Source organism: Ochotona princeps, chromosome 13 (assembly GCF_030435755.1).
Source record: "Ochotona princeps isolate mOchPri1 chromosome 13, mOchPri1.hap1, whole genome shotgun sequence".
Taxonomy (NCBI): domain Eukaryota; kingdom Metazoa; phylum Chordata; class Mammalia; order Lagomorpha; family Ochotonidae; genus Ochotona; species Ochotona princeps.
The window spans coordinates 31,519,132-31,530,179 of record NC_080844.1 but is presented as its reverse complement, the minus strand read 5'-3'; the positions used below and the strand labels follow the sequence as shown (position 1 = coordinate 31,530,179).

General features: G+C 57.5%; 1 protein-coding gene across 1 annotated transcript; it reads left to right on the top strand.

The window, feature by feature from the left end:
• The first annotated feature begins 879 nt into the window (after window positions 1-879).
• TACR2 (tachykinin receptor 2) lies at window positions 880-10,388 on the top strand. Its single transcript, XM_004583441.2, has 5 exons — window positions 880-1,827; window positions 4,969-5,163; window positions 7,810-7,963; window positions 8,348-8,544; window positions 9,996-10,388. The coding sequence occupies exons 1-5, from the start codon at window positions 1,436-1,438 to the stop codon at window positions 10,210-10,212; spliced, it is 1,155 nt and encodes a 384-aa protein (XP_004583498.1). The 5' UTR covers window positions 880-1,435; the 3' UTR covers window positions 10,213-10,388.
• Window positions 10,389-11,048: the final 660 nt, after the last annotated feature.

Sequence of the window (11,048 nt, the reverse complement as noted above, 5' to 3'; positions counted from 1 at the left end):
CACCTGTGAGGGTAGCAGTACCACAGGGGAGCTGGTTAGAAACACAGCGGGTCCCCTCTTCTCCCTCCCACGGAGCCCTGAGCATCTTGCAGGAGAGGGGGGCTCCCTTGGGGTCACAAGTCCAGGTCATGCCTTCTGTGCACAGCTCCTGTGTGGAGCAGTGTGATCTCATCTAAACTTCACACACAGACAGCAAGTTCTCTGATGTGCGAATGGGGCAGTTGGTCCCCTCACCATCCCCATGCTAGCTATCAGTCCCAGTGGCCTCACCCAGGACAGCCAGCTTTCTCTCTGCCTTAGGCTTTAGGACTATGGAATTGCCCTGAAACTTCACTAATTGAAACAAAAAGCTGGAATGCTCTGTGCATGTAGGTCAGGGAACCAAAGGGTAGAGATGGGTGGGACCCCGGAGGTCAGCCCGCAGCAGGTGGCAGAGGAGCAGGCGCCCAGCACCCCTGACCGGCAGGCTCTCAGCACGCAGGGGCTCTCCCAGTGGCAAGTTGACCACCCCACCACCTCGCAAACACCCTGACACCCCTGGCGAGTTCTGAATCTCTCACTAAGATTTGCTTTTCAGAAATTCCAGGAGTCACCAAGCCCAGCTCAGACTCAACCCAGCGTTGAGTGCTCACTCACAGTCACCCGCTAGCTGCAGCTCCTGTGCCAGGCTGAATGTAAACATGCAGCCAGGGCTGTGCCCTCCGTGCCAGCCCCCCACCCCCACTCCGCTCTGGGCTGCAGCCGATCTAATCTACCCAGGGCCTCTCCCCGCCTCGCGGCTGGTACTAAATCTTCCAACAGACAAGGCCCAGCCGTGCAAGCAGGGGGTGGGTCGAGGGGCGGGCGCTAAGGCCCCACCTCAGCAGCAGGCAGCACCCCTACCAGGGGGTGGAGAACGGCAGCCAGGGTTAGCAGTTGGCAGAGTCGTGGGCATGCCTGAGCCTCCCAACCCAGCCTGCACCCTGAATCCTATGCGGGTGGGCTGTGGGATCTTGCCTCTCACCATCTGCCCCCCTGACCTGCCGTGGTGTCTCCTAAACAGCATTAGGGAACGCTCCAGGGTTCCAGGCTGGCTGCGCTCCACCCAGCCCTCTGTGAGCACCAACCTTGTCTCTTCAGCAAAGGGAGTGAGCCGATGACTTTGGGGGATGCGCCCTGCTCTCAGTGCGTGGTCTGAGTCCCGTTTTTGCATGGGGCACGCCAGAAGCCTTGCCGGGAGGAGGGAGCAGGAGCCGACCAAGGCTGCGTGCCAGGTGCTCTTCTCTGCCTAAAGCATCTGTGTCTGGGCCGGAGGACAAGGGGCCCTCAGATCCCCTGGCTGCACCTTGCTGCTTTTCATCTCCTCCTGTCCTCACTCCCATCCTGTGTACCCACACACCAAGGAGGACCTCCAATCCAGGAGCTGCGGCCCCTCGTCCCCCACTGAGGAGCTGCCATGGGTGCTTGTGACATTGTGACTGAAGCCAACGTCTCATCTGATGTTGATGGCAATGCCACGGGCATCACGGCCTTCTCCATGCCCGGCTGGCAGCTGGGCCTGTGGGCCACAGCCTACCTAGCCCTGGTGCTGGTGGCTGTGGTGGGCAACGCCACGGTTATCTGGATCATCTTGGCCCACCGGAGGATGCGCACAGTTACCAACTACTTCATCGTGAATTTGGCATTGGCTGACCTCTGTATGGCCACCTTTAACGCTGCCTTCAACTTTGTCTACGCCAGCCACAACATCTGGTACTTTGGCCGTGCCTTCTGCTACTTCCAGAACCTCTTCCCCATCACAGCCATGTTTGTCAGCATCTACTCCATGACGGCCATCGCAGCTGACAGGCAAGAATGCGGCCGGTGCAGCTGGGCAGGGCAGCAGGGGTGGGGGGAGACACCCCATTCTGCTGGGGTACACACCAAGGTGGGGCAGCAGCTTGTCTGTGGGCACAGTGGGTTGGAGGAAACCCCACAATTTGCCTTCCAGATCCAGCCAGGATCCCAAATACTGTATCTAGAGGATGGGAGCAAGTTGGGTCAAGGTTAGACCCAGGAAGGACACTGCTGGTGGGGCTGTCCTCCTATCTCCGCATCTCAGTGAGGTTGCGTGAGTCCACACTGAGCCTGTCTGATCATGGAATTCTAACAGGACCTGTTGCTTTCATCAGTGGCTGCCACCTGTGGCCTCCTGGCCAGGAGCCCTGGGCCAGCAGGTGCAGGAGTCAGCAGGGAGCCCACCCAGAGTCCCCAAGGGCTGCTGGGGACCTGCAGGGCCTGGTTTGGGTGTAGAAGGAGACCTTGAGTCTGGGGCAGTATGATTCAGACAGCCCCTGGAGCTGCAGGAAAAAGGCACTGGGAGTGAGGGTGGGCAGCAAGCAGCCTGAGATCCCCTTCCCTGGGCATCACCTCCCTGTCAGGTCCTCTCTGGGGTTCCCACCCCATGGGCTCCAGCAGCCCTCCACCCAGCTGCTCAGTGCATTGCTTTGAAACTTCCCCAAGGATTGCACACAGGAAACATTTTCTCCTGCTCATGGCACCTGAAAAAGAAATCCTTGAAGCCTCGTTCCTCCCCAGGGTGGGGGCATCCTGGCCAATCAAAGGTCCACAACATCATTGAGTCCAGTTTTGTTGATACAGGCAACTGCAGGTAGAATTCCAAATTCAATAGAAGCATGGCAGGCTTATTTCTGAGTGTGCCACTTGAAGTGGTCTGCACATAATGTTGTAAAGATCCAAACGACCCTGCCCAGAACAGAGGTTTCCTACACCCTTATAATTTTTCAACCAAGGAAACTGAGGCAGGGGTGAGCTGGTGGCCTTGAAGCCACCCAGTTAGTCAGGGACATTCAGCAACCCTGCTCCCTCCCTGTCTGACCACAGCCCACATCCTAACACCACTGAATGTCTGCACATCTCACTGTGGTTTGCTTGGTCGGCCCCCAGCCGGTTTTTGGGTGTCTCCTAGGTATACATTCGAAGCACCTCCATCACTGGGCACACCCAACCCAGGGCAATCAGCTCCAGTCCCTGGGCCTCCCATGGCTCCCACTGCCAGGGCGTGGGTGGGAGGTGTGGGGCTAGGGCCCAGGCGAGGCCGCAGGCCACTATGCAGAAGGTGACTGCTGGATACCCAGCCAGGCAAGAGAGTGGGGTAGCTGATGACACCAGAGACTCTCACATTCATTTCTTTACACCTTCACTCACGTCACAGGCTAGCTAGCTCTGTGCTGATTGGCTGCTGGGGGCAAAACCTTGTTGTGAGTTGGAGCAGCCAGCACAGGCATAAGGTCCCTGAATAAGAGACACTCTAGAGGATTGGGGGGCACCAAATGGGCTGGGGGCATGGGCCAGGGGGAGGGGTAGCCTGCATATTGCACAGGCTGTCCAGGCGAGCCTGGTTGGGAGGGGGCAGGGGTGGGAGAAACCTGTTCAGCTCCAGGGAGAACATTCGCCATGGCAGCAAGGAGAAGCAGGGCAGGAATGCTCGCTGGCCACAGAGCCTCACCCAGTCGGAGCCCAGAAAGTGTCAGGGAGGGGTCCACAGAGTTCAAGGCCACATCCTGCCACGCTGGCCTTGTCCCGGGCATTACCCAGGACCAAAGCCATCAGCAGTGAATTTTTAAATAAAACTTCATTTATTTTTATTATTTGAAAAGCAGAGCAGAATTACACAGAGAGAAGCAGAAAGAGAGAGAGAGAGAGATCTTTCATCCAATGGGTCACTCACTCCCCAAATAGCTACAATGGCCAGACCTGAGCCAATCTGAAGCCAGGGGCTTCTTTTGGATTTTCTACATGGGTTCAGGAGCCCAAGGAAACTGAGCCCATTTCTGCTGCTTTCCCAGGCCACTAGCAGGGAGTTGGATCAGAAGTGGAACAGCTGGGATTTGAATCGGCACCTATATGGGATTCTAACACTTCAGACAGAGGTTTACCCTACTATGCTATGGCACTAGCTCCCTGCACTGCATTGAAAGGCAATGAAGAACTAGAAACAACCACACTGTCCAATCTAAAGCTCCTAGGGCCCCCAAATGCGGCCCAAGTGCTCCATTTCTTCTCAAGGCAGCCCTCCTAGCTTGAGCAGCCTGTTCCCCTGGGGACGGACAGGGATGCTGGAGGGGTTCAGGTAATTTGCCGGGCCATAGGGGCCCAGGATGTGAATCCCAGGGTGCAGGACCTGCCCCCTTGCCTAGCAGCATGTCCATGGCCCAGCCAGGGAGTCCACGCCCCCAGCTGACCTGGGGTCAGCTGCTTCATCTGTATTGGCACCTGTATTGGTACCCAAGAACCCCGAGGCGTTCACTCCAGATCCAGCCACAGTGAGGGGAGGGACAGGAGGGACCAGGGGCTCTGGGCAGAGGCCAGAGGATGTGTGAGCTTGCACCGGAAGGGAGCTACCCTGCCGCTCATCTTCCTTAGTCCTACCCAGCCCAGGACTTTGTGGGGCTAGGGGAAACCTGGGGGCAGAGGGGAGTGCCTTGTCCCAATAACAGACAGCCCATGGGCACCGGAATGCCAGGCAGCAGTTCTCCCAGAGGCTGCTGCTCCTGGCAGCCTGAAGTTGGCGGGGGCGGAGAGGGCTGCCTTCACATATTTATTGAAACACGCAACGTGGCTCCTTAGTCATAATAACCACGTTTCTCATGCCTATGGCCATGTGTAGTTAGTGACTACCAAACGGGACAATGCATGTGTGGACAGCATTTCCTGCATCAGTGAGCTCCAGTGATCCAGGCTTTTTCCTACGGGCTTCCAGCTCTGCTGAGGTTCCTGGGCCAGGGGCACCGGAGAGAGGGCTGAGTTTCAGACTCAATGCTGGGTACTCTGGCCTGCGCTAAGCTGGACAGCCAGTGTGGTCACAGTGCCCTCCAGTGGCCTTCTGCAGGAATGTTCCTCTGTGCGTCTGGGCTCTGGGGGAGAATGGGGAATGCCAGCTTCTCTGATGGAAGGCAGCCCACTACTCACACGGACCTTTGCTCACAGGTACATGGCCATCGTGCACCCCTTCCAGCCCCGCCTCTCAGCGCCTGGCACCAAGGCAGTCATCGCTGGCATCTGGCTGGTGGCCCTGGCCCTCGCCTTCCCCCAGTGCTTCTACTCCACCATCACCATGGACCAGGGCGCCACCAAGTGTGTGGTAGCCTGGCCCGAAGACAGCGGAGGCAAGATGCTCCTCCTGTAAGGCCTGACGTGGGGGTGCTGTGTGTGTGTACTCGTATTCATGTATGTGCAGTGTGTGTGCAGGCATGCACTTGGGTCAGTGGGTGAGCATCGTCACTGGGAATGATCCTCAGCTGAGCGTGCATGCACTTCTCCCAGCCTGTGTGCCGTCCACTCCATGTGGCATAGCAGATCTGCAGAGTCTCTGGGGTCTCCCTCACCATACCTGGAAGCCAGTATAGGTGACACAGATGGGGCTGTATCTCCCTGGTCCAAGAAAAAGACCTCAGTGCAAAGTGCAGCTTCTAGCAAGTGCACGTGGCTGTCACACCATCCCACCTGCCAGAAAATTTTGAGTGGAACCTGTGTCCATCAGAGCCCATCTCAGAGTAGCACTAGGTGCTGGCCCTGCTCCCAGGTTGCCGAACATATTAACCATTCCATTCTCTTCACATTAAATAGAAGCACTGGGGCTTGGCAGTGTGGCCTAGTGGCTAAGGTCCTCGCCTTGATCCCATATGGCTGCTGGTTCTAATCCTGGCAGCTCCACTTCCTCTCTATCTCTCCTCCTCTCGAGAGTATATCTGACTTTGTAATAAAAATAAAATCTTTTAAAAAAATAAATAAATAGAAGTACTGAAAAACTAACTCATGTGCCCCGAGTGTGCACCATGAGTAAGTAGCAAAGGGGGATTCAAACCCAGGCTGTCGTGTTTCCAAGCCCAGTCACCCATGGGGGCTGTATGGTAGTTTAAACAGGGACAAGAAAACCAAACCTGGAGGTGGCCGATTTTAGGGGCAACAGAGTCACAGCTGCTTGCAAGTGTGGGGATGTGCACCAGGGTCTCCAGGTAACCATGACAACCCAGCCTTTGCTCACCCCCAGCCTCCACTCCCTCCACCGCCCCTCCCCATGCCGACCCCTCCTGGCCTCCATCCGCCCTGAATGTCAGGCAAGAGAAGTCATTCCATACTTGGCAGGGAAGGCCCAGGCTGCCAAGGAGCCTGGTGTTTGACCTCCATCCTATCTACTGCCTTCTCACTGAGGCTGGGGCCCATGGCAGCACCTCTTCCTTGCTGGTCCTGGGAGGGTGGCATTTTGGGACTGACCACTAGGGTGCAGTGTTCCTCCGCCTTAATGCCTTAATTCCTTCCCTAAGAGAGGGGAACCACTAGGTACCTGAACTACCAGGTCAGGCTCCCTGTGGGCGGTGCCTCGGGGCCCTGCGGTAGGCCAGGAACAGCAGGGCAGGGCTGGGCAGGCAGAGCTACACAGTGGTGCTCCTTAGACTTGGAGAGGGCCGAGGAATGCTTGGCCTGGTTGAGGACATCTTATCATTCTTGGTTAGGGGAGTGTCTGACACAGATCTCATGCTCTGTGATCCCCAGGTTACATCCTGATGCACCCCAAAACTCAAACTGGGCCATAAGGGGCGATGCCCCACTGGGCTAGTCTCGAAGGCGGCCCCAATTTGACTCAGCCTTGCTGGGGTGAATTTCCAACCTGCACTGTAAGAATTCCTGACTTGGCAAGAATGAGGGGGTGGAGCAGCCAGGATGGAGAGGTGACCTTCCCATTTTACAGATGGGAAGACTGAGACTGAGGGTGAGCACTGCCTAGCCCCAAAATCACATGTTGCATCAGAGCCCTATGCTTCTGAATGAGGCGCCGTGCAGGTTCCCATCGAGTCTGCAGAGCTCTGCCTGTCACACAGGTTCCTGTACCTTTTTGGGCCTCAGTTCTGTCTCTGGACTCTGGGGCAGGTGACCTGGTCCTCTAGCTGTCCCTAGCTCAGACACTGGGCCGGCTCCCCCTGCTCTCTCTCACCTGCTCCTCATCAGGACTCTCCATCCAGATCCCACATGAAGACCAGGGCATCCAGGAGCCCCCAGAGCCTGTGTAACTGGCACGCTTGCCAAAGTGAGCAAGCAGGGCTCAAAACAGCCAGGAAGAGGCCGACAGCAAGCAGGGCCCTTGGCTGGCTGCTCCCCAGGCCTCCACTGATCAGTCCTCAGAGCCCAGAGCCAGGAACAGCCACAGCCCCTGGGCATGCTCTCAGCCCAGCCCAGTGTGCACCCAAGGACCAAGGAGGGGTATGAGGGACACTTGCCAGGGCCTTGCTGACACTGTGGTGACCCCAAGTGCATGCGGGCAGGAAGCAGGTGGTACGGTAGTGTGTGCAACGTGGCAAAGCCCAGTGTCCTACTCTTTGTGACCTGCGCACATACAAGATGGGGTCCTATTGATGCCAGCCACTCTGCACAGAAGCTTCGTGCATGCACACGTGCACATCCATGGCATACCTACATACAGGGCTCCAGAAGGAACAGCCCAAATGGCACATTGTGACACGAGTGGGATAAGTCACGTGGCTCCCCCTTTGGTATTTAATAGTGTCTTTACTTCTAAGACAACACAGTGCTTAATTCACTTTTTCTCATTCCTGTTTATCTCCTTGTTTGGTAGCAATGTGTCACCTGGACAGAAGCTGGGCTAACGCTGGGGGCCCTTTTGTGACAGAGGAAACGAACCCTAGCCTTTGTCTGCATCAGGCGAAAGCTTCTGTCCGTAGGGCGGACCGGCAGGGGCAACTGCGGCCCTGGGGCTGTAGGAACCCCGTGGTCGGCGGCTCGCTGCCCAGGCCCTTGGCTTTCTCCCCACAGGTACCACCTCACGGTGATTGCCCTCATCTACTTCCTGCCATTGGTGGTGATGTTTGTCGCCTACAGCATCATTGGCCTCACGCTCTGGAAGCGTGCGGTGCCCAGGCACGAGGCGCACGGCGCCAACCTGCGCCACCTGCGGGCCAAGAAGAAGGTGGGCTCCGGGGGCAGGGCCAGCCTGGGGAGCCTCCCCTGCTCGCCCAGAGATGGGGGAGCGCTGGTGGAAAAGCAGCCTGGGAACCCCGTGGCTGGCCCAGGGGCTCCCCAGAGGTTGGGATTAGGAACAGGACAATGCTCACCTACCCTCCATGACCTGTTGGGCTGGATGGGCTTCCAGGCATGAGGACAGGGTGACAGCCCTGGGTTAGGGCTGGGAGGTGGGGGCTTTGAAGGGTGGACCACCGATGCTGCAGGCGGGCTGGGACTGCCTGGCAGTGTAGGGTTGCCCACACTGGCATGAGGGGCATCCTGTACCTGCCCTGGGAGTGCTAGGGCTCAGGGTCCTGGGGCAGAGGAGTAACCTGAGCTCTTGTACCAGTTTGTGAAGACCATGGTGCTGGTGGTGGTGACCTTTGCTGTCTGCTGGCTGCCCTACCACCTCTACTTCCTGCTGGGCCACTTCCAGGAGGACATCTATTGCCATAAGTTCATCCAGCAGGTCTACCTGGCCCTCTTCTGGCTGGCCATGAGCTCCACAATGTACAACCCCATTATCTACTGCTGCCTCAACCACAGGTGAGCCCACCTGTCTGCCCTGCCCCTGCCTTGTCCATGGGAAGAGCTCCCTGCATTGCCCACCCTCCTCCCACCCCAGGCAGGAATGCCATCCTCCTAGTGGGCCCTCAGCACAACCCACCCTCTGGCCTGGGCCTGGCTTCAGTTCCACCTGCTCCCCAAAGCCTCATCCAGGCCAGAGCCCTCCTGGTCTGCCTGTCCCTGCTCTCTCCGGGACCCACCTGTAGGACAAGAAGGGAGGGCCAGAGAGAGGCACTGGAGGGGAATTCGGGGAGCGGCTGGCTTCTCTCCTGACATTAAAAAAAAAAAAAAAAAAAAAATCATTTAAAAGGTAGAGTGTTTAAAAAATTTTTTAAAAATCAAAATAAAGAAAAAAGGTGGGGGGCAGAGTGACCGTATTTGAGAGAGATGGGAGTCGGGAACTCCACTCGGGTCTCCCAGTTGGGCTGTGGGGCTCCCTGCCTCCCAGGTGCAATAGCAGGGAGCTGGGTGAGCAGCACAAGGTAGCCAAGACTGGGAGCAGACACTCCCAGACAGGACAGGCTGTACTGACAGCTCAGCAGAACCAGGCCTGAGCTGCATGGCAATTAGATCCTGGGGACAAGCAATGCATGGACAAGTTACCACAGTCACCCAGGCAGATGGGTGGCTTTAGTTGGCTGTGGTCGGGCCATGGCTATAGTAAAGCCAGCTAGAGTGATGGCGGGGAGGTGGCATGTGAGAGCCAACAGGTTCTTGACCCATTGGGGAGCTGAGACACACTGGCTGAGGGTGGCAGGAGTGACTGAGAGCTGGGGTGGGGGGGCATGTCAGCTGTGGATGTGAGGCATAGGGCCCTAGCCGGGAGTCTTGTAGCAGCACAAGGCACCAACCCAGGGCAGGTGGCTGTGCAGGGTCACAAAAGTGCACGGCCTCTGGGCAGATGCACACCGGCTCTCCCATCTGACAGAGGGACTCCTTCCTGTCTGCCCCGCTGCAGGCAGCTGGCATCCCTTCTGCCAACCTGATCCTTTCTCTCACTGTGCCTCCTCCTCCGGCTTATGTGGGGACATCAGGGCTGCCACGGGGAGCCATTCGTTAAGCAGGGCTTGGTAGCACCACATGTAGGGAGTCAGCCCCTTGGGGGAGAGCCCACCTAGTGCGCCCACTGGGCCCAAGCCCCAGGTTTTGTGAGCAGCCTCCAGGTACTCCTTTAGAGAAGCTGGAGAACTGCTGTGCCTCCATCATTCAACTGTGTTCATTTTCTCATGTAATGAAATGGCCCAAATCTGCAGTCACCCATCAGCCATACTGGCGGCTTCCAATCCCACATCAGGAGCCGCTGAGCACCGGAGTAGGGTTTTCCTCCAGGGTAGGACATCCCGGACACACACACAGCTCCCCCAACCCCTGCTGACAGCTCCTACACTCCAATCCTTTGCTCAAAGTGACCTCTCCATCCCCCACTCCAGGTTTCGCTCAGGATTCCGCCTGGCTTTCCGCTGCTGCCCCTGGGTCACACCAGCCGAGGAAGATAGGCTGGAGCTGACACACACACCGTCCCTCTCCATGCGGGTCAACAGGTGTCACACCAAAGAGACTCTGTTCCTGGCTGGGGAGGTGGTCCCCTCTGAGGTTGCCAACGGGCAGGCTGGGGGTGCCCAGGACGGGGCTGCCTGTGAATTCTGAAGCCTTGTGCCTGGCTGCAAGGTGGAGGCTTAGCATCCTTGGAGAAGCAGCCAGCCAAGCGGACAGACCAGACGGTCTAGACTATGCCCACCACATCCACAGAAAACAGCATGGCGCCAGAGCCTCCCCATGGCAGGGGGACACCTCAGGAAAGCCTTGGGGGTTGGAGCACTCCAGGTAGAACCCGCCTTCACCTGCTCCAGGAGTTGCAAACAGTATAAAATCGGATAAAACACTAAATGCAGAATGAAGAACCCTGAATGTACTGACTTCCGGTGGCAGGGTGGAGGTGCAGACTGCAGCGATGTGGGCAAGCTTTCCGAGGACCTGATGGCAGCTGACCTGCCTGGGGGTAAACCTGTCAGTGCTCAAGGTGGCCCTTGGTTGCCAGGGTCCCCGACCCTCCCAGGAGAAGCCAAAACTCCAAATCAAGATCTGGCTCCCAGAGACATTTGTAAACTTTGGACATGCTGAGTAAAGGATGTCTGTGGACAGTGTGAGACCATGACACTGACCTCTCATCAGACTAAAGACACCAGGAGGCGGCTGGCCACTTGCCAAGCCCATCGACTGAGAGCTCAGGGTTCGGGAATTTGGCACAGCCCCTGGAAGATGGAGGCGGAGATCCTGCCAAGACACTTGAACCCTCACCTGTTCTCACCGGGAGGCTGAGCCGCTGGATGTGATGTGCGGGGACCAGCAGGCCACACAAGCTTGGTGCTCACTGAACCGTGGCCCAGTTCTTATGGGTTCTTGCCAGCCATTGCACACAGGCCACCTGCCAGCCAGTCACATGGCTCCCACCCTCACTTCCGCAGCGAGAGGCCAACAGGCCG

Coding starts and splice junctions, on each gene's coding strand:
- TACR2 (XM_004583441.2), top strand. CDS start 1,436: ATGGGTGCTTGTGACATTGTGACTGAAGCCAACGTCTCATCTGATGTT. Junction 1,828..4,968: donor ACGGCCATCGCAGCTGACAG/GCAAGAATGCGG, acceptor CTTTGCTCACAG/GTACATGGCCATCGTGCACC. Junction 8,545..9,995: donor TACTGCTGCCTCAACCACAG/GTGAGCCCACCT, acceptor CCCCCACTCCAG/GTTTCGCTCAGGATTCCGCC.